Here is a 22,268-nt window from a genome sequence, read left to right as displayed (position 1 = left end):
GAGGATCTTAAATAGGAAAGGTGCATTACCAGGGAAAAGCGGGGTTGGATAATTAGGGCAGGCGTGGACGTTTGTGATAATCAGTGCACATGTGAATGCCGTGTCTTTCATGGGAGTGTGTGGAATGTAATTGTGTGATTCGGTGCACGTGGGAATGTGTGCTGAAGCCGTGGGAGGCGTGACAGGAAAAGACTGTGATGTTGACACATCATTTTCATCTTCTAGACAAAGTAAGGCAGCAAGAATATAAATCAATGATTTCAGTACAGATATATGTGTTACGCATTCCGCACGTGTCTTTGACCCATCTTGTATTCCCATGCGCACTGTGTTTAACAAACGCTCACGCTGCAAGTAAAGTACCTATCACCGTTCACTCCCGTCACTAGTTCAGTTCCCCCTTTTCCTTACTTCCCCGCTCACTATTGTCGATTCTCCTCGAGCTCCCAAGTGCATGTAATTTACTCTTGCTGTCCAATTGGTATCAGACTTTCTTGCCTGCCCCCTCATTTACAGTACGATTTAGTCTTGTGATTCTGATTGTTACTCTCCTGCTGTCTCAACCGTTATCAGACCTTCTTGCCTGTTTCCTGGATTACGTTTTAGCCTTGTGATTTGGATTGGAATTCTCTCTTTCTTCTAAGTCCTGCACAGTCTGTACTCCCTTTCCTGCCTCCTGTTACAATATGGTTATACTGTATATACAGTAATACAGATACTGTACAGTATATAGAAAAATACTTGCTTTACATTTTTTCTTTCTTATCATTATTACATATATTTATTACCCTGGCACAAACTGAAAGATACAGACAGTACTGAGTGATATACAGTACCTTGCAAACTATTCAGACCCTTGCACAATTTTCACATTTTGTGCTTTATTAAAGCTTGCTGTCAATATTTGTTATTCACCCAACCTCCACTCCACACATTCAAAGTAAAAACAACAATGTAAATAGATAATTAATATGAATAAAAGTACAAATCTGAACATCTGGCTTATTTAGTTTAGGTCCACAAATTAAATGTAATGTGCCACATGATTAGTTAAGAGATCTCTGTCAGTGTACAATAATAGTAATTCAAATTATTTCACAATAAATGAACAACTCTCTGAAAGGTCCACAAGTCAGGTAGTAAATTTAAAGTAGAGATTCAACCATGAAGACCAAGTAACTTAAAAAAAAACCTCATGGATTAAGTTGTATAAAGACACAGATCACAAGAGGGGTACAAAAACATTTCAAAGACCCAGTGACAGATCACTCAATCAAAACCATTCCTACTGTCATGGTGATGGCAGCATTGTGATATACAGTAGTTCTGCTCATTATCAGCAACGACTGAGAATGGAGAAACTTGTCAAGACTGACTAGACCATGAGTGAAAAAGCATTTGAAACCCTTAGAGGAAAACTTATTTCAGATCTAAAATGGAAAAAACGATCTTTCAACAGGATAGAGACTCAAAGCACAATAAAAAATATACACAAGTGACTTAAGAATAAGAAAGTGAAGGTCCCTGAGTGGCCCTATCCTGTCTTAAAACCTATTGAATACCCATGAAATGACATGAAAACTGCTGTCTATAAAAGATCCGAAACCGAAAAGAGCTTGAATAACTCTGACCATATTTGCTCAAGGTTAACAATTACATCAGGTCAGTGTCAAAGATGGATATAATTGCTGCCAAAAAGCTTTCCACCAAATATAGAACTAATTAATTTGGATATTTAACAAACATATTTCTGTTTTCTCTCTTTAGTATTTTCTGTTATTTACTGTAACTTATTTAACGCTTAGATTTCTTCAGTTTGAACATTCATATTTAAAATAAAGTGCTAAAATGTGTATACTGTACATTATTTTGTAATTTAACAAAATAGGACATCATAGGAACAGTCTGAATACTTTTGCAAGACACGTATATTCAGAATCAAAACCAAATCCTAAAAAAGAAACTTCTCAGATTGTGTCTGTTAAACAAATATGTACAAGTAATTTATTGTAGATCTTGTACCAGTATTCGAAAAGAAGGAGAAACAAAAAATCAACAGTGGGTTGTTGATCTACAGTACATTTCCTTTGGAAAAATCAGTAAAAATTAGCATAGTTTGTACCCTTCGGAAGAATGTTGATATGGCACAGTTTCCGAGGGGCCATTTGTGTGCTTCTTAAAATGGAAAATGACTTGAGTATGGAGAAGAGCAGGTCCATGCTTTACAAAAGATTGTTTACAAAAGATTCAGTTTCACAGAGTTATGTAGCAAGAATTTACTCTGCCTATCTACACAATTTACCATCATTTATCCAAAGTTAGTTTTTTCTGAAGTAGTTGATAAAATCAGATTATAGCACCTGATCAAAAAGAACAAAATGAAAAGGAAGTGTCAGAAGACAAAAAGAAAATGTCAAATTAATGAGAAGTAAAATGGAGAAGGATATAATGTATTCCTTTAAATATGTAAAGAAATTGGATTCTAATTAAAATGTGAGAAATAAGATGTGCCTTATTTTTCTAAACTGTACCGGCTGAAGGGTATCCTTATTTTTCCAATATAATTAATTTTAATACACTTTATAAGGTCATGTTAATATTACAACAAAAGCTACTAGTGAGCAATGTATAAAGAAACACTAAACATGAGAAGTACACTTTCAATAGGAGGAATAAGCACATGAGGTAGTCTGTTGTAACCCCTTTCCTGTCACAGGTTTTTCAGTAGTTTGTCTACAGTGAGAATGCTTGCATCATAAAGCAGTACTTAATCATAGATCGGAAATGGAGAAAGTCACCATTGTCCTACAACTTAAATACAGATTTATTTCTAATTTGCTTACATTTAGCATTACTTTTTATATACTGCATGCTCTTCACTGGCTTGTGTATTCCCATGAAGGCTTTTCAGCAATTGCAAAGATGAACAATAAAAATGAATACAGTTACACAGTTCAGAAATCAATCCTTCAGAGGGCCTTGTAAAAAAACACTTTTAATTACAGTTGTTTTAATGTCACCATATGTCCGTCAACGCATTGATGTCCACACTTACCAGTGTGACACAGCAATTGATATAAAAGTCATTATAATGTGCTGTGGTCTGGCAATACCAGCCAAAGTCCATTTACATTTCCATTAAGCTTCAAGATTGCTCTTAGGGCAATGTAAATTTTATTGTTAACAGAGGGATGCAGAGATTTACAAGGTTGTACGTGTGTGCCATCAATTTCCCACAGAAAAGAAAAATGCTTCATTAAAGGATTTAAATGAATACTGTCAACATTTGCTGGTTTTTTTTAGGATTAAAAAGAAATTTATCTTAAAAGTTATAAATAAAAGCACCCAAACATCTTTCTTTTTCACCTTATAAATAAAGTGTAATCTGAACAAATAAATAACAGGAGCAGTGGAGTGATTTTTTATAATGTATTATATAACATTTAAATCCGAATCAGAGCTAAGATTTTGCCATGGTTACAACTGCAAACTGTCAAATAAGACTAAAAACAACACCACATCTGCAGCATTCTTGTTGAAATACCTCTAGGCACAGATCCTGAGAGTTATGGTTAAAATACACAAACCTTGTCAAGATCAGTGGAAATACCCTTATTTACGATTTAGTATTATTCATGAGCTCACTTTGCAAATGACTGTTAACAAAGTTCATGGTTTCATGAAAAGGAATATTAAAAAAAGGATTCATGTACTCTATACACAAAATCAGCAACTATGTACAATATTGTGTGATTAAGAAAAAAAAATCTCTGTTTTCAAAGACTTCACATACAGTAGCTGATCCTTGTTCATAGGCAGACTTTTTTATACTGTACTTTAAGATAACATGAATTGGTATTAGCATTAAATAAATCTTGCAAGTGCAACAGACAGATAATGATCAGATGGGGTGAGATGTTCAACCCCATTTTTACTGGAGGGTGCAAGCCTTCAAAGGGTATGTACTGTAATTGTCCAGACTTACCTGAATGATGTTTGAGACTATTCTTCAAGCTATCCAACTGTTTAATCTGTTTTTGATATCCAGCTGTAGTTTCTTAAATTCTTAAAGAATCTCAAATTAAAGGTTTGTAGTGACACAGCCAGATGCCATCGGTGTGATTACCAGAAGGGTCATACCCAGTTACACATGGTCTCAGATGTGGATTTTTAGCAGACGCAACTGGGATTGTTTCAGCAGTCCTGTCACTACACTGCTCTAGGGCAACTGAGACCTGAAGTTTCGAACCCATGCCCACAGTCCCCTACCTCCAGGCCCAGATTCCCAGCTTTTAGCGACACCTTACGAATCATTGGGTCCTCTTAAGAAGTTAAGAACTATAACCTAATCAGAGCACCAAGTACAAAGAATGACAAAGCAATCGCTTTCACTCCCCTCAAGGAGAAGCAGCCAGCTGACAGGATTTCAAATCAGCTGAACACCAATCAATCTATCCTGTCTCTTTATCTTTTTCTTAAACTTTGTATGTTTTCATAACCTGCAGTAGCAGTGCAAACCCATTTCATCTGATCCTGTTTGGCCAGGGGTACTCCACCATAACATTTACTGGCATCCCTGACATGGCAACAGCCATGTCTAATACTGCTTTACTTTATTCTGTTGCCAAAGGGAAACCTATCGCCTATCCGGGTGGTGCTAGGACGGGTTCCACCAGAGAGCTGTCTCCTATTCAGTAAGACCAAAGCTCCTTATATGAACCATGAGGTTTACCATAGAGCTAAACCATGGGGAGAGCTAACCATTCCTCCTCACCTACTGGTCATGCCTTTACCTATGAGACTGCTCTTTGGGTGTTGCCTTGATACCATAATGGTATCGTTATGGGTGTTCTCTGTGCGTGACCCAACTCGTATATTTACAGAGACCGCTAATGAGTGGCAGCTGCAGCAGGGTGCTGCACTGTCTGCATGTGCAGCTAGGTTGCTCAGCTCACATGTAAAAATGTCTGCTTGTAATGTATGTGCACACATTTGTGCTCCAATCTAATAAACTTACTCAACTCATTACTCCTAATTAAATGGCTCTCTAGACACTGTAACTATGCGAGCTCGCCTCACAACTACTGCGACCATGTTACAAGGTTAATTGAAATTAAAAGCAGAACTATGTTTCTGTCACCAATTGAAGTGGCCTTACCATTATTACACATCAGCTATTTCCATATGTCATATAAGATGAAAAAAGTCCTACTAAATTTAGTGCACATACAGTACATATAGTGATTTTGAAACTGTGAACATACCATGTAACATTTTTGTCTGTGCGTGAATTCAGTTTTTCCTTTCTTTACAACAAATACAGTGTTTATTTATTCTTACTCCCTGAACGCTATCTCATTTTGACCAACTCTTATCTAACTTGTATTATTTAGGGATATCTCAGTTTTACAGAAAATAAAAAACAAATCACCTCGTGCCAGCCAGAATTTAAAACTGCAATCTCTTGCAAGGTGCAGAAACAGTAATTCAACCTTATACATAACATGTTTATATTACTTGGGTATTGAATTATTTAGTAAGCACAGTTTTTTTCAGGTAGTATTTAATTTGCAGCAGCATTCCTTTAAAAACACAAAAAAAGTAGATAAGAAACAATAAAAACAAAGAATATAAAGATTTTAAGCTAAGCAAAGTAGAAGCAAATGAGAAATTGTTTTTGTAAACTGTGGAATTCCCAATTATTAAATACTGAATATGGAATTGGCAAAAACTTTTGAAACCTCCAATCTGATCTCACCTGAACCTTCTTGCAGTACCACATCCAGATCTTGTACAGAGCATCAAATGTTGATGTGCTCCTCCAGCACATCTGCTGTACCTTCAGAGCCATTTTTCAGTTGTATGTAAGCTACATAGCAAATTACAGAAGAGGGAGCACGGACTGGAGGAGCAGCACGTCTCTCAGTGATGTCAAAGCAAAAGCTGCAGGCACACAGCAAGTCACAGAAGAGTCCTGTTGATTAATCTCAAACTTATCCCGGCAGCACTTAGTCAATTGTGTGTTGCATCCTGGGCAATCCTGGCTATGGAAGGCTATGTGACACACAGGTTTGAACCCATAATACCTGGACGTAGAGCTCAAACTGTGCTCTTAGTTAGCGCCTTTAAAAATAAAACTTTAGAAAAAAAAAACTTGCCTAGATATTATCTATCTATTATCTATAGATATACTATCTCTCAACCCTTTTCAGTTAAAAGGTTATGTCACCTCAATGCAATACGTGTTGCTTGGACTTTGGTTGGGCAGACAAGGTCCATCTAATGCACTTACAGTAAGAATGAAAACTAAAGTTTTTCTGAAATAGGGTCATGCAGAGACCAGATAATTCACCTGCTATTTATGCTGATACGACAGCAAGGGCGGTGAACCCACTTGAGAGGCAACATATTCCCCTAATAAACAAGGAAGTGGTTTTGAATTATTCACAGCTGCAGCAAAAGGGACCCTTTTATCACAGCAGTCTAGCAAATGCTGTTCAGAGAAGTGGCACATATCTACCAACAGGACACTAGAATAAAGCTGCACATATTAACAACTGATTTAGGTGCTTTTAAACATGCAAACAATAGTCACTTTAGTTTATTGATTACGTTTTTTCTTTTCAAAGGGAATTATTTAAGGACAGTAACACCTCTTGGATACCAGAAGCTTATACTTATGTATCTTCAAGTCCTTTTATCTAGTGTTATAGCAATAAGATATCAATTAAATTTCACTTTATTAGGGAAGTTATATATAGATTAATTTTAGAATGTGTGAATGGAAAAGTGCAGACCAGTTGTCAGGAACAGTCCTTTCTGGACCCTATGCAGACGACACGATCTGGGGTTGAGTGAGGAAACACTGGGGGAAAAAGGCATGCAGGATACGGGAATAAAGACAGGGGGGCGCATCCAAGGAGTGCTGGTGGTCGGGGGAAGTGAAAGCGAGGCAAACAATCCAGGGACGAGTCCAAAGAAAAATTCTAAAACAGAGCATAAGTCCAAGGCCAGGCGATCCATCCGAGACTGAAGATTAAAAACCAGAGCCGGGTCGGGACCGGCAGGGGGAACGGGAACAGAAACGGAAACAGAAACTTAAAACCATAATGGACCCAGACGCAACCAGGTCCCAGGCTAGCATGATGCGGGAACCAATGCACAGCCTTGATTAGCGTCAGTGTCTGGTTTTTAAGGGGGAACTGAAAAGGGGCTGGAACAAGGAACCGGTGCGGGGAATGAGGCAAAACAAGGAAGGTCTGGAGCGCCCTTAAGAGGAGTGGTTTGCGATCGTGACACTAGTGATGCTCGGGTCGGCTTTTTCTTGACCCACACCCGCCCGCGGATGTGAGAAACGAACCCACACCCGCCGGACCCGATTTAAAATGCTAAAAGTACTGACCCAAACCTGGTTCGAACCCGCTCCATTAGAAATTGCACTGAACAATAGTGATGAGCAGGTCAGCTTTTTTTTACCAGCACCAGCCCGCAGTTGTGAGAAACGAACCCGCACCACCCGACCCGATCTACAATCTTTTTTTTTTTAACCTGAGCCCGCCTGACCCGGGGGTAAACCCACAACTGCCCATGAGTGTGGGTCAATCCATGCACCACTAGCGCAGATACAAAAAAACATGTCTGTTGAATTAATAGTCTATTAGATCATACATAAGATGGATAAATTCTTCAAAAAATTAACATGCACCTCAGAATATTCATATATTCAGAAGCTGTGAAGCATTCTAACTATGTTTTTAAGCAAAAGGAAAAAAATGTTGGTCACAAATATATTGCTTAACGATATGACCCACAAACTAATCTATTGTTTCTGCCTATTCAATTACAGGATTAGACCAATATGTCAGTAAGCATCACTTAGGTGTCATAAAACCGATCATAAACCAGGGAGGAAAAATCCTACTTTTAAGTCCTTTTTTGCTCTAAAATACAAATCACATCTGTAAATAAGGCTTTCTTTTTCTCCATTGCTTTAGCATTATAAAATTGCTAAGTATAATTGCAATTAAAACAATATTCACTGTACACATAAACACAAACAAATTGACATAAACAACACCTGGTAAAGACACTAGAAAAGTTTCTACCATTTAATGATAAACCCCTAAAATATCCTAGAGCTTACAAGAATAAGTAAAATAATTTAAAAGTTATTTCTGAATACAAAAACAGCTTATAGCAAGAGAAGGCTCTGCTATCGTACAGCTACAATTAAAGTTCTTTTTATTTTTAATTATTATTTTATTTTAAATTTAGGTGACACAATGTCTAAGTTGCTGTTGCAAAACTCCAGTATACAGTATATAAGCAGGAACAAGACTGTTCTTAATATGCTTTTTCGAAGGTTGCGTTTATGTCCTTGTTTTATGCTGTATGATAACATTTCAAATATCTAGATTCAAATTCAAAAATTTTTAAATTATAAGGACCCCTATAAAGCAACCCCTCATCCATTATTATTCTTGGGCAGACAAGTTATATCTCATCCTGTCATCATAAAGCACACTACAACTGTAAGATGAGCCTGGTTTCATTTCTTCTCCTTCTCTTAAAATAATGTAAAACTTTATAATGTGTGTGTCAAAAGAAAACTGCAATGGCATTACTAAATCATTTTTAATTTAATTAATCTAGAAAATTCAATCTAGAAAGAGGCAGCATGGTGTTGAGGTGGCTAGTGTTGCTGCCTTGCAGTGCTTGAGCCCTGGTTCCATTCCAGACCTGGGGCACTATCTGTGTGGAGTTTGTATGTTCTTCCCATGTTCACATTGTGTTTCCTACAGGTACTATGGCTTCCTCCCATAGTCTGAAAATACACTGGTAGATCTTCTGGGAAAATTGGCCCTGCTGTGAGTGTGTGCATGTTTGTGTCCATGTCTGTGCCCCGCGACAGGTGTCTCATCCAGGGTGTACCCTGCCTTGCACCAACTGATGCCAGAATAGGCTCGGGCTCCTCCATCTTATACCTTGTACTGTCTTAACAAGCTTCCAGTGTGCTACAAAAGAGCACATTTCACCAGCTGTACAAGGTCATTTAATCTGAAATAATGTAAATATCAAACTAGGCATCCTGTTAACACATAATGTGAGGCTACCACCTTGGGTACAAACAGGCGTGTTCTTCGCTCCAGACATGAGAAAATAAACTGCTGGAGAACTTTTTCACTCTTATTTTACTTTTTATACAGCCTCTCCTCCGAGATTGATGATCTGTGTGGCTTTCTCATCGTGGCAAGGTGCAGGTCATGGTCTTGCGTTTGTCGCTGTCATCTAGGGGTCCCTCACCTCACCAAGCCCTTCACTCACGATACCCAACAAGCTTAACCTGATGATGCTCTTTCTGTTTTGGGCCTTCCTCGTTTCTGGCCACAACACACCTTCCCTAAACACTCACACAACCTCTCTGGCGTCTCACTCACAAGCCCTAGGCTGTGCCTTCACAGCTGCAAGCACTTCTACTCTCGTGCCCAGCCACCACTACGTTCTCACACTCATGCAGCTGCAAGCACACCCTTCCTTGTGCCCAGCCACCGCTGCGTTCTCACACTAAACAGCATCTGCGGCGCCCCGACTCTGTTACCAACGCATGCTCACCACCAGAGTCAGATGGACCCCACTCTCTCTCCTGATAATCGGCTAACCCTCTTTCTTTAGGCAGACGCTCACACCAGCAGTGCCTCACACCCACTGCTGTCCTGCTTAGGCTCGGCTCTCTCACTGCGTACAGGAGACCTGATCTTGGGTCCGCTCTTGCCTGCAGCTACCTAAGGATTGAGGTCTTGCTTGGTCTCCGCTCTAGGAAGTGTTCGGCAAACTCTTAAAAGTCCTCTTACAGCTGAGGCTCATTAGCACTCACTTCCCTCAGCTGTAGCTGCAGCTGCCAAGGCAACATGTCACTTTCACTTCACATGACACACTTTAGAAATTAAGTAATTATCATTCTTGGATCTTGGATGAGTGTTTTTTGATATTTCAGTCGCTAAGAAATATAGACATTGAACATACAGTACCTGAGGACAGTTCTTCCAATATGGCTTTGAGGACATGCAAGACTGTGTCATAAACTATGATATTAAGGCTCCTCCGGTGAGAGGGGAAGAGTTTGTATCAGAAATACAAATACTGGCAATTCTGTAATCAGTGACATGATCTGGCTTGTGCTGCAGGTGATTTTTCAGGAGGTCCCCCAGGAATATCACATTTTCGTATTTACAAATCATCCGAAAGGAAGCTTCAAAGAATGAAAAAGTGCACAAGAATACTGAATCTTAAATCTGATCAGGTAATCTTATAATAACTTGTAAACGTTCTAGGAAATGGTTTAATTCTTTGAGGTGAAAATGCATGAACACTGCTTTGAACAAAATGCATTCACATTAATTTTCAATGCCTCAGTTAAGACTAGGAAAATAAAAACATTTGACAGGAAAACACAGCTGTACTTACAGCATCATAGGCAGTCACAATTTTCTTCAGCATCTCCGGAATCTGTCCTTGTGGCTCCATGTTCGGATACTGGTCCTTGAGGTTGAATACCACAAAGGGTGTGTTGTCTCCACTCATTAAGCGTGTGGACAGTGCCAAAATGCACTGCATGAGATTAGCCACAGGAGAAAGGCCACACAATTCTTTAAAGGGGACAATAGCATTCTAGAAGAAGAGAGAGAAAGATGTAGAGAACTTTGATAAGATCACAAGTGTCCAAGTGTTAGATCCATACCCATTGATTTTCACAAGCTTTAATTAACTGGTCTAATGAATTTGTAATGTAAGAAAGCTTACAAGTCAGTGTGAAACAAAAGCAACAAGTTAAAGACTGAATCCCCAAGAAGCTTTTTAAAGAGGTCTATATAAGAAAAACATTTACCCTAGAGCCTGAAATCCCCTTAAATTAAAGCAATTTTAAAAAATACAGTACATCTTTACTGTGATCCTATTCCTGTTCTCCAGGTTGCTTGCTTTCTTTGCCAAGGTCCATATTTACCAAATCATATAATATAAATGGTCTATGAGGGCGGTTGTGTATTTTTATGCTTTTGTTCTAAAAATGGTTTTCTTCTCTTACAATGCAGTAGAAAACCTGAGACTAGAAACTCATATTTGTATCTATACAGTATGATACTAAATCAAATTGTACTGGATTTGACCAGATGTTTTATGTTCCTTTTCATAATTCTCCAATCACCTTAAGTCATTTTTAAAATGGTCATGAGCCTCCACGTTCAAAAGTACATAAAACAGCTATATCAAGTGAATTCACAGAATGAAAGATTTCATTAATGTCAGTCTCATGACAGATGACAGAAGAATCTAGAGAACATCTATGGACTTTACTGGATGAAAACTATTATTAAACAAAAAGAAGAAGCCAGTAAGACAAAGGAGGTGTCTGGGAAACACCTGATTTTAAGGTTAATCAGTCTCTTTCAACAATAGTCAATAAAGAAAAACTGCAGAGTCCTGAAATAAACAGAAAGCCAGTTAAATTTTAACAGACACAACATTACTTTAAAAAATCATTAAACATTTCTTTTGAGATGTTTCATATTCTGTAATTTCTAAATTTGGAATGTAATTTGTATGATATGATTGAATTCAAATGGACCATGAGATATTCAGTGTTGTAAAAGGTGAATCAGGCAACCTGACTGGAATCATTTAAGAAACTACTGGATAAGATCCTCAGATCAATTTGCTATTGGAAACCAAACGAGTTACAGTAGATGTACCACACGGCATGTTTGTATCCTTCCTTATGTTCAACTGATAAGTGATGTTCTCCATCCAACTTGTCCACTGCTCTTGAAGAAAGGGGTCACATTGGCCATTGCTCTCCCATAGCCCTTAGATGAAATATTGGCCTGGGACTGATCCACACTATCATGAGAAATAGAGCTAAGTGTGTCGCAACTAAGACAAGTAAAATTGTAGCATACATCATGAATCAGTTTACCTGAACACCTATCAGGATTACAACCATTTTTTATGGAAACGATAATTTGAACTACAGTAAATCAAAGCATCATCTATGGAAAAATGACTACTGTAGAAATTCAGCATGGGTTTTGAAAAGTCTTGCTTGACTAATTTAATTTTTATAAAAAAATATATTATAAAACTTTAACCAAGTAACAACAGTAAAGGATACAAACAGATCGTATAATATTGAAAACTAGATTGACAGGGGAGTAGTGTAAATAAACAGTGTAAAATCTGAGTTGGAAAAGCATTTTGACACCAGCTTTAATATGAGGAAGATAACACATCCTACAATGTCATGTGATTTCTTTTATCTTTCATTAGCAAATTAATGATGGAAAAATAAACAGGGACATGTTTGGTACACACATATTTATTAGACAAATACAAACGTAAAAGACAAACATTCAAAAACTACTATTTTCAGTTATTTACAATAGGAGTGAGTTCTCAGAACCTAACCACTTCTTTCATCAGATACTAATCTTCATCACTTTAACGCACTAAAATGTGGACATGCTGTAAATGAAGTTAGATGGTCAGCTGTAGCTTGCTTATTCCTGGCTCCTACTTCACAAACTTGGACACTCTCTTCCTACACACTTCTTTGCTATCTCTTTTGAAATCCTACCACGTGGCAGTTTCAGGGCATTTCTGGGGGTTTCTAGAAATTTCTAATCTGGCCAGTCACCGAGTTCCCTTAACTCAGCAGATGAAGGATCAGGAGTGCAAACACAAACATGGCTATTTATCCAGGCATACCTGAGTCACCTTCATTATAGTTCCTCATAACAGATTTAATTATCTTGAGAAGTGATAATGAATAGTAAACAAAGAGTGTCCATAGGGGGAGTATATCCTCACTGGAATGATTTAATTAGCACAGTATCACATGGAACTGTATTATTCTAATTAATCAATTATCTAAATTCTGGTACCATTATTAAACTAATGAAATTAGTAAAACTAATAAATAAAAACTAAGAGGAATTGCAAACACTGGAACCTAAAAGATACTCAAAAAGATTTAGGTCAAGAAAAACAGTTCAAAAATCTATTATTTGTGATTTTACATGGACAAAAATGGAGTGTTACAGTACATGCCGGTACATCATTGTCATCTTCTAGACAACACAGGGTAGCAGGTTAGTGTATACGGCTAAATGTATGGAACTATGATCAAGTAATGTGATTAAAATTGTGCAATGCATTAGTAAGTTCTCATTTAGAAGATCGTGTACAATTTTGGCCTCCACAAAAGCGAAAAAGATGCTTCTGCTCTGGAGACAGTTCAGGGAAGAGTAATCACTTCAATCCCCAGGCATACAGGAATGTTCTACTCAGAGACTCTGAAAAACTACAGTAAATCTTTCTGTAGTCTTAAAATAGAAGACAAAGGGGGACTTGATTAAAGTATTCAAACTTTTCAAGGTATTGACATAATTAACAGTGTTGACATTTCAGAATATACAGTGAAACATGAACAAGAGGAAACAAATGGAACTAATGAGAACAGGAGGCACTTATCACTTCTTCTTTCAATATACTATTAGCTCATTAGCTAGTAAAATCCAATAAGCAAGATATGTAGAAGTTCAAGTTTAAGTTTAAGTTCAAGTTTAAAAAAGAGTTACTTAATAAGCACATTATTAAAAGAATTGATAGTGGGAACACACAACCTTCTGTTTTTCTCACTTAAGTCCCTAAGTGTGTTTCATTCAACTAAAAGACTTGATCATTTCTTAAAGCACCTTCTCTACAAAAGAGAAACTAAAGTAAAATAAAAGTAAAAACTAACATTTTTCAGTAATATTTATGTAACACAGGTGATGAAACACACAATTATCTTTAATTTTTAATTATAATTCCATACACTTATATAGGGCTTTTCTGGTAATGGGGACTCCCCTCCACCACCTCCAATGTGCAGCCCTCTTGTGGATGATACAACGGCAGCCATAGTGCACCAGTACGCTCACCACACATCAGCTATCAGTGGGGAGGAGAACAGAGTGATGAAGTCAATTCATAGATGGGGATTGGTAAAGGCCAAAGGGAAATTTGGCCACGGCAACAAGGTTACACCCCTACTCTTTTCGAGAAACGCCCTGGGATTTTTAATGACCACAAAATCAAGACCTCGGTTTAATTTCTCATCCGAAGGACAGCGCCTGTTTACAATATAGTGACCCCATGGTAGACTGCAGGGTGATCACCCCCTGCTGGCCCCACTAACACTCTTCCCGGCAGCTACCTTAATTTTTCTCAGGAGGTCTCACCAGATACTGACCAGATTCACACCTGCTTAGCTTCAGTGGGTTGCCAGTTGTGAGTTACAGGGTGATATGGCACCCTAATTTAAAAAAATATATATTTTCATTACAACAAACCACCCAAGTTTATTCAGCACTACGCTCATACTTTTGTCACCTGACTTATTTCCAAACCTTCCTACTAATAATAGTATGAGAGGTACAAGCACAAGCACCAATCATTGACACAGTTTCTTCAGTATAAGCATACAGTAATTGATTCCAACTAAAACACCAAATTTAAATTAAAAGAGAATACAGGGGTCTTATGCTTGTTACTGGATTTATATACTGTCCAAATGATCACAAATAATACAAATTCTATCTGAACAGACTGTCAGTGGAAACAGGATGGGGTTTAACCATGACCTAAATCCTGCAATCGTTTCATTTGCATAATAGTATTGATCATGTTACAGTTAATTAAATGACTTCATACATTGTGTCAGATTTTCCACTGATGGGTACGTACGCTTCTTATGGATTTCAATCAGATCTGACCACAGGGCCATATTAAATGTACTCAAATGAATGTCTAGCTTGTGTTAGACTGAAAGCATTGACTCATGGTTCTGCTCACCTGGTGATCTTTTCTAGGAAGAGAAACTATGAATCACAAAATATGAGGGGATTCTCCTGCATGTATTAACCAATGCAGATTTTCAATAAACGTGTCAGAAAAGCTCTTACAATTATACATCATGTCTAACTGTATGACTAAATGTTTTACAATGCCAAAACCAGATCACGGTTTCTATTTTATTTTGAAGAGACTCACCAACCCAATGGTAGGAAAGGACTGAGCAGTTATACCAATGCCACATAATACTCAGAAGCATGCAGCTTTCTGACACTCGAAGAATGGATGAATGGAAAGCTAACTTGATCACTTAGTATGTGCTATATTACCTTAAAAGAGTGAAATTATTAGAATGAAACTTATAGCTCAAGGGCTGGAAGAGCATTTCTTTGCAGCCTTTACTGACACTGTTCAATATGGTCATTTGTAATTCAACAAAATAGGACATCTTTGGGTGGGAGTGAATACCTTTACAAGGCACTGTATGTTACTGTATGTGCATTTGTCAAAGTTCTTTACAATGACATTACACTCTGCTCAAAGGCATTCTTTCTTTTCTGTTATCAATGACTCTTTCTTATATCTTGTTTAGCACTCATTTGACATTGTTTTCTCTCTGCACAGCTCTCACTGGCTAACTGCTCTCACTTCTAAAATGTTAATATTATAGTTTCAGTGTCTCTTTTTCCTTAAGAAATAAATGACTACTTGGTTACCGGATGATAACCAGTGATGAACATGAATGACAGCTAATTAATAATGGACATATTGTACCTCAGCGTTATTCGTAAATTCATTTGTTTTGTGAGTGCATGAAGATTCGGTGGACTGATCTGCTTTGTGACTGCTTGGGTACCCAGAGCAGAGAGGCACACCACTCAGGTTAAGCAGACCTTCTGAAAAAACTAACCCCAGCTTCTTGCAATAAATATGAATCAATTTGTATAAGGTAACTGTATAAGGTCAAATCTTAGGCAAAATTATATTTTGCTTTAAAAAAAATTAGGCTTCCATATTATTTTATATTCATTCCGAAAATACATGTCAGTGTTTTGTACTACTAATCTTTGTCACTATCAAACAAAAGGTAATTATTACTTCACTTCTTTGCAACCAAGTGTTAACAATTTGACATTTTATCCTGGATAAAAACCTGGCAGAGACATAACACATACAGTATTGCAGGATTTTGTGACAAAAACTGTGGTGTATTAAACTGACATATTTTACGCTGTTAATTATCATTTGCCACTAAAGTAATTACTGCAGTACAGTACAATATAAATAACAACATTATGTTCCTCAGGTAATTACTATGAGTTTATTTTAAGTTAGGGGGTATTACAGGTTTTTTTGTGTTGTTTGGTGGATAATGCTGTGTTCAATTTCAGACTGTGGCATATTTTGTGTTGAATTTGCATATTTTCCCATGTTGATGGTGGTTTTTGCCTGGTGTTCCAGTTCAGCAGTTCCCACCTCCTAAAGATAGAATGGGTAGGATCGAATGGTGTGATAATGTAATAACTGATATTTAAATTATGTTACACTATGTGCAAAGTTCAGAAGTCAAAGTAGGTAGCTGTGTCAGCATGCATAAGCTGCAGAGAAACAAGTAAAGGTTTATTCCATCCTGTAAAGAAAAGAGACAATTTTGGCTGTGGAGCATTCATCAGGTGTCAGTTCAGAAGTCACCTAATGGAATACCAGCTGAAAGACTAATGCATAACACTCCTGTAATGTGGTGAAAGGCAGTGTATAATTTCCAACACTATCCATTATAGACGTTATAATTCTGTGAAGGCCCACAATCACACTGATTTGTAACCCTATCAATGGGAACATTATATGGAAGGTGTTAGCCTGGATCCTAAAACAATAAGGTTTCAATAGAAACGCATAAAAAAGCAATTAACCATTGGTTTTGTAAAAAGCAGTTCCCAATAAAGAACTATTACTTGAACTAGTACATGATGCCAAAACACTGTGCACACATTTGTAATTTCTTAAGTACTAAAGAGTGAATACAAAAAATCAATGACAGAGAAATGTCTTTTAGAGGTGAGGATTAAGAGTTAAGTTTGTCACTACCAACAAGAAAATTGATATAAAAGTCAGTAGCTATATCACAACTCACAACTGGCAACCACCTGGCAGCTAAGGTTGCTGCTGGAGAGTTGTTAATGTGACCAGTAGGGAGTGCTCACCCTGTGGTCAGTGTGGGTCCTGATGCCCCAGTATAGTGATGGGGACACTATACTTTAAAAAGGCGCCGTCCTTTGAATGAGATGTTAAACCGAGGTCCTGACTCTCTGTGGTCATTAAAAATCCCAGGGCATTTCTCAAAACAGTAGGGGTGTAAGCCCGGTTTCGTAGCCAAATATCCCTTCGGCCTTTACCAATAATAGCCTCCTAATAATCACCATCAATGAATTGGCTTTATCACTCTGTTCTCCTCCCCACTGATAGCTGTGGTGAGCATACTGTGCATAATTTGGTTGCTGTCACATCATCCATGTGAGAGCTATACATTGATGGTGGTGGAGGGGAGTCCCCATTACCTCTAAAGCGCTATTAGTGGAGTGTCCAGAAAAGCGCTATTTACAGTGTCAGATTCTTATTAAATTTTAAAATACTTGATTTTAATGTTGTGATTTTGGGGGGGTTTTTTTTTGGGGGGGGGGTTATGTACATCATATATGTTATAGTAATAATGTACCTTTTTTTAGTTGTCCTATAGATTTGATGTGCTGCATAATGTTTTATCCATTCATTTTCTAACTGATTTTTCCAGTTCAGAGTCAGGAGGAAGCAAGAGCATATTCCAGGGAGCAATGGGCTCTAGGCCGAGTACACCCTGGACAGGATGCCAGTCCACTGCATGACCCACACAGACACAGACACACACACACTCACACCAAGGCTAGTTTTCCCAGAATCCAATTAAAATAACCTAAATTAAGTATGAATGCACAATATTCACCCACAGATCAAATTTGTTCCAATTTTTAATAAAGCTGTTCTCAGAATGACTAGTAATATTTACTTATTTTTTAACAATTTAACCTTTCTTAATCCTTGTACTATTATAATTTGTATAGCTGGTGATTCTGTAGTTACTTCACATTTTTCTAAACTGCTTTTACATTTCTAGAGGAACAAGTCTTACTTCAACCACAACTGAAAAATAGTTATGTTTCATTGAAGTTTTCCCATGTGATTCAAAGTCAGAGAATGGAGATATTTGTAAATATGCAAAGCAAATGCTTTCTCAGATGTATGAATTAAAATCAAACATTAAAAAATAACATTGCATTGCTTATAAAAAGTAATACATTTGTTACAGTATATGTTCCAATATTTACCTTGCTATGCAAGATTTTGACAGTAACAATAAGATAAAATGTTATCCTGACAGAGGTTTTTCCAAGCAGATCAGTACCTGGAAATCTTATTTTGCTATTGCACCTCTGATTTTTTAATAAATAATGTCCTTATTCAAAGTATAAACCCATATGTCCTTATTTTTCAGATGCTATAAATAGAAATCTTTTGTGTTTGAGATGCTTAAAAGACTAAGCTGTCAAAATACTGAAAACAGATTTGTTTACAATTAATGCAACCAAAGGAAAACCCACTAATTTGGGGGGATTCACCATACAGTTTTGAATAAGGTTATACACAATTTACCATCATTCTCTTACTTGAAACTAAAAGTGTCTCTGATAAATAGTAATTTCTATGAAAATTACTTCATTACTGAAACCACAAACGCATCATTCTTATCTTTTTCAACAGAGTTAAAGGCTGTCACACAATGGTTGACAAGTTACTGCTGTCATTTAAACTTTGGAATGTTTTTTAAAGTTTTTTTAATGAATCACAGAATGCTTTTAACTTGAGAACTGCTGTAACTGTACCATAGCTTTAGCAAAGAAAAATCTTCCAACTAAAACCCAAGTGATTACTTCAAAAATCCTTTCACACTATTATACACTTTGGTGCCTCATACAACCTAATTTTAAACTTGTTTTAAGTTTAAAAAACATATTAATTACTATGTTTATTTAGTGAATGTCTTACCTGCATGTTCTCTCTGAGGTCAGTGGCTTCACGTAGTGGCTGGGCAGCAGTCTTGAAGACCTCATCCACAGCTTTAATCACAAGAACCCTCATGGTGGCATATTCTCTGGATTTCTTCCCTTTCCGCACAGAAAGACCACGCTTATGAGGCTTTCCTCCTCCTCTCCGGTTGGTGATGGCCACATGCACAAACAGCCAGGCATGGGGTAGCACCTCCCCTGTGAGTGACTGCAGAGGTATGTGCCGAAAGCCCGGCTGTAAACACTCAAATGGAATTGTATACTGGCCAATAAATTCATCCCCAATGTAATCGTCATCTAGCACCACAAAACGCACCATTGCTAGTTCAGGCAGGTTAATCTGGAACTCAAAACTCTCATCAAAGATGGGGTTGTCTCCATTCTGATTGACAGTTTTTGTCCGTTGTTCAGCACAATCAGCTGGAATCCCATGAATTTCTACATATACATAAGGATCAACTACATCACCCTTGGCACCCGAGCCTTTGGGCTTGGGGAAATTCTGACCACTTATTATTTTAATGTGAAGAAGCTGAGGAGACACTCCAGGAACAGAGTCTTTAGTGTTGGCACTAAAATATGACACCTCCTCCCTCATAATTGCAGGACGTAGTACGTAGCCACAGTTCCCATTTTGGCGGAACCACCCAATGTTCAAGTCCATCATCAAGCCTGGAGTTTGAAAATTCATGGCCACTATTTGGCAGCCACATTTCCAGAAATCCTGCGGATTCATATTACTGGAATCTATCCGCATGGGACTTGGATAAACTCTGGCAAGAAACCTTTTGTTGTAATTGACAAAGTCCCCGGGTTGCTCACTGGCGTGGCGAGTAGCAAAGACCTCATTGAAAGAGCAGATCTCCCAGTATTTTTGGTTCAGGAAAGAGACCTGAAAGTCCTTAAAACCTACTGATTTGCAGAGACTAACCAAGTCAGAAAGGTCTTTGGAAAGCTGAAATCTCTTCTGTGGCACCATAGACTGTTGTTCCCCAGTTTCGTTACCCACTCTCTGAGACATTTCTGCTCCCTCATCTTCATCGGTCACATCACCTTCTGGGTTGACACAGTTGGGTGGAAGCTTCTTGGCTTTTAATAAGATTTTGCCCTTCAGATCATCAGGCGATGGAAGATAGCTCTCTTCTATGTTGGGAGAATCAGTGTGGATTTTATCCCCTAGAATCTTTTTCAGATGTTGAACCATGACCTTCTGCTGCTTGAGTGAACAGTGATTTTCCAAACAAAGTATTAAGGGGTACTCAGATGCCACAAAAGCATATTTGTTAATGATATCAATGACACTGCGGAAGACTATCTGTGATGTCATCGTGTGTCCTGTGTAAATGACTGGCTCATTGTCTGGGCCATCCCAGACATCCAATTCAACACTCCGGCAACCCATTTTAAGAGCGCGAATGTATCCTGTGATGTCAGAAGGGCCACGGAACTGATCCTCTATTAAGTACGTGTTGTGTGATGAATTAATGTAATAATGGGATAAGGGCTGAAGCATGTCCTGACATACTTTTTTATGTTCAGGATCAAATATATGGCACTCAGGGGACATGAGGTAACTGGTAAAGCCATCTAAAGACAGCCATCCTTTTTGCTGGCCCTCCTTTGATGGTTCATAGTTTTGGATCACTTCAAGGCTGGTATCTTCATTGACATGAGCCATTCCCTGTTCTGCCTCTAAAAACATCATGAGATCCTTGGTATCAAGAAACTCCTTATTGCTTGAGAACTGAACTAGCAGAAAGTAGATCTCTGGCCTTGTGCAAAGTTCATGAAAGACTTCAATGAACTCCTCCTTTGTAACATCACTTCCAATTTTGTCTTTAGCTTTGTGAAACTCTTTGAACTTAAGCTCTATTTTGACATTTTTCAGTCCAGGATTTAAGTTTTTAATCATCTGAACAGCTGTGCCTAAACGTATTTGACCCACACCATCAACATCTGCCTCGGCAAAGAGATCAGACAACCATGAAGTCCTCATGTTGTTTTGGCTGCTCTCAATCATGTTCAGAGTGTGTTTCCCATACGATATCAGATATCTGAGCCCAGTGACCCAGATATTTGCTACATCTGCAGAGTTAGCAACCAAGTCAAGGGATTCATAGTTTTCCCCATATATGACTGAAAATGCACAGTCTTCTGAAATTTGATCATAAACTCCATTCGCTCGGAAAATATCGGTGTTCTTTCCAGTTCGCACTTCCTTAATGGATTTAATATCAATCTTTGCCTTTTCTGATTCTTTTTTGGAAGGTTCCCATCTCAGCGACTGCATATCCGCATCTAAAAGAAAGTACCTGTGATACACACGGGAATTGGAGCGAACTTTTTTGAGTTCCGAACCCTCCACCATGGAGTTGATGCAGTCACTAGCACTGCTGATCTTCTTTTCAGTTGGCATGCTGCTGAAGGAGACTGTTTTCTTTCTCTCTCGTCTCTGTCTTGTGCCATCCTGGAAAAGGGGGAAATAATAATTCAATATATGGTTGCTAGTGAAGATCTGCAAAGCTTTCCTGCATATATCATTCATATAGTCTGTCATATATTCTTAAATCAGCCATATATCATTCATATAGTCTGCTAAAAAAAGGATGTGTAAACAGGAACCATGATATCAATGCCAGAATGTGAAGAGAGATTTCATTAATAGCTATGTTCTCCACAATATAGGAATTCATTAAACTACGGATGAAGGATAATAGTAGCTATATCATTGTTACTATACGGTCTTGTCACAGGTGGTAAAAAGAAACCACAGATGCTGTAATGTGCATGTCACCATACAGTAGCTACATATTTGTTATACTCAGAAAGAATATTGTTGTTTTGAACTAAAGCTAGCTTTTGGAAATGGAACATTTGAAATTAAGATAAAAACATTTATGGCATTTCATTTTGAAACAATGAACAGAACACTACACTAGTAGGGCAATTGGAAAACAGTTTCAGTTTTGTATTTAAATATAATTAAATTATATTTCAATACACTTAAAACCAGGTGCACACTTTCACTACAGCGTGTTAACCAACACTATATATCGTTAATCATTGTTCCCGATTATGACAATTGTAGCAGAACAGCAGCAGTTGCAAGGGGAGCTTGCATGGGTAAGGTGTTTAAAGAATCATATAAAGGTTCATATCCATATAAAAAGGATTATTAGAGACATCGGAAGAGAATATGTGGGTTAAGAGTAGTGCTGGGCGATAATTCGATAACGATAATTATCGCAATCTAATTTTCCTCTATATAATTTTAACAAA

General features: G+C 37.7%; 1 protein-coding gene across 1 annotated transcript in view; it reads right to left on the bottom strand.

Moving 5' to 3' along the window:
* LOC102689679 (inactive phospholipase C-like protein 2) overlaps positions 1-22,268 on the bottom strand; it is a 108,587-nt gene that overhangs the window by 28,576 nt on the left and 57,743 nt on the right. Inside the window, exons 2-3 of the mRNA XM_006635816.3 lie at positions 18,970-21,456; positions 10,465-10,668 (exon numbers count right to left, since the gene is read on the bottom strand). Coding sequence (XP_006635879.1) covers positions 10,465-10,668; positions 18,970-21,456 — 2,691 coding nt within the window. The remainder of the gene's footprint in view (positions 1-10,464; positions 10,669-18,969; positions 21,457-22,268) is intronic.

Source organism: Lepisosteus oculatus, chromosome 10 (assembly GCF_040954835.1).
Source record: "Lepisosteus oculatus isolate fLepOcu1 chromosome 10, fLepOcu1.hap2, whole genome shotgun sequence".
Lineage (NCBI taxonomy): Eukaryota > Metazoa > Chordata > Actinopteri > Semionotiformes > Lepisosteidae > Lepisosteus > Lepisosteus oculatus.
The sequence above is the reverse complement of the archived record's forward strand: the minus strand, read 5'-3'. Positions and strand labels throughout refer to the sequence as shown.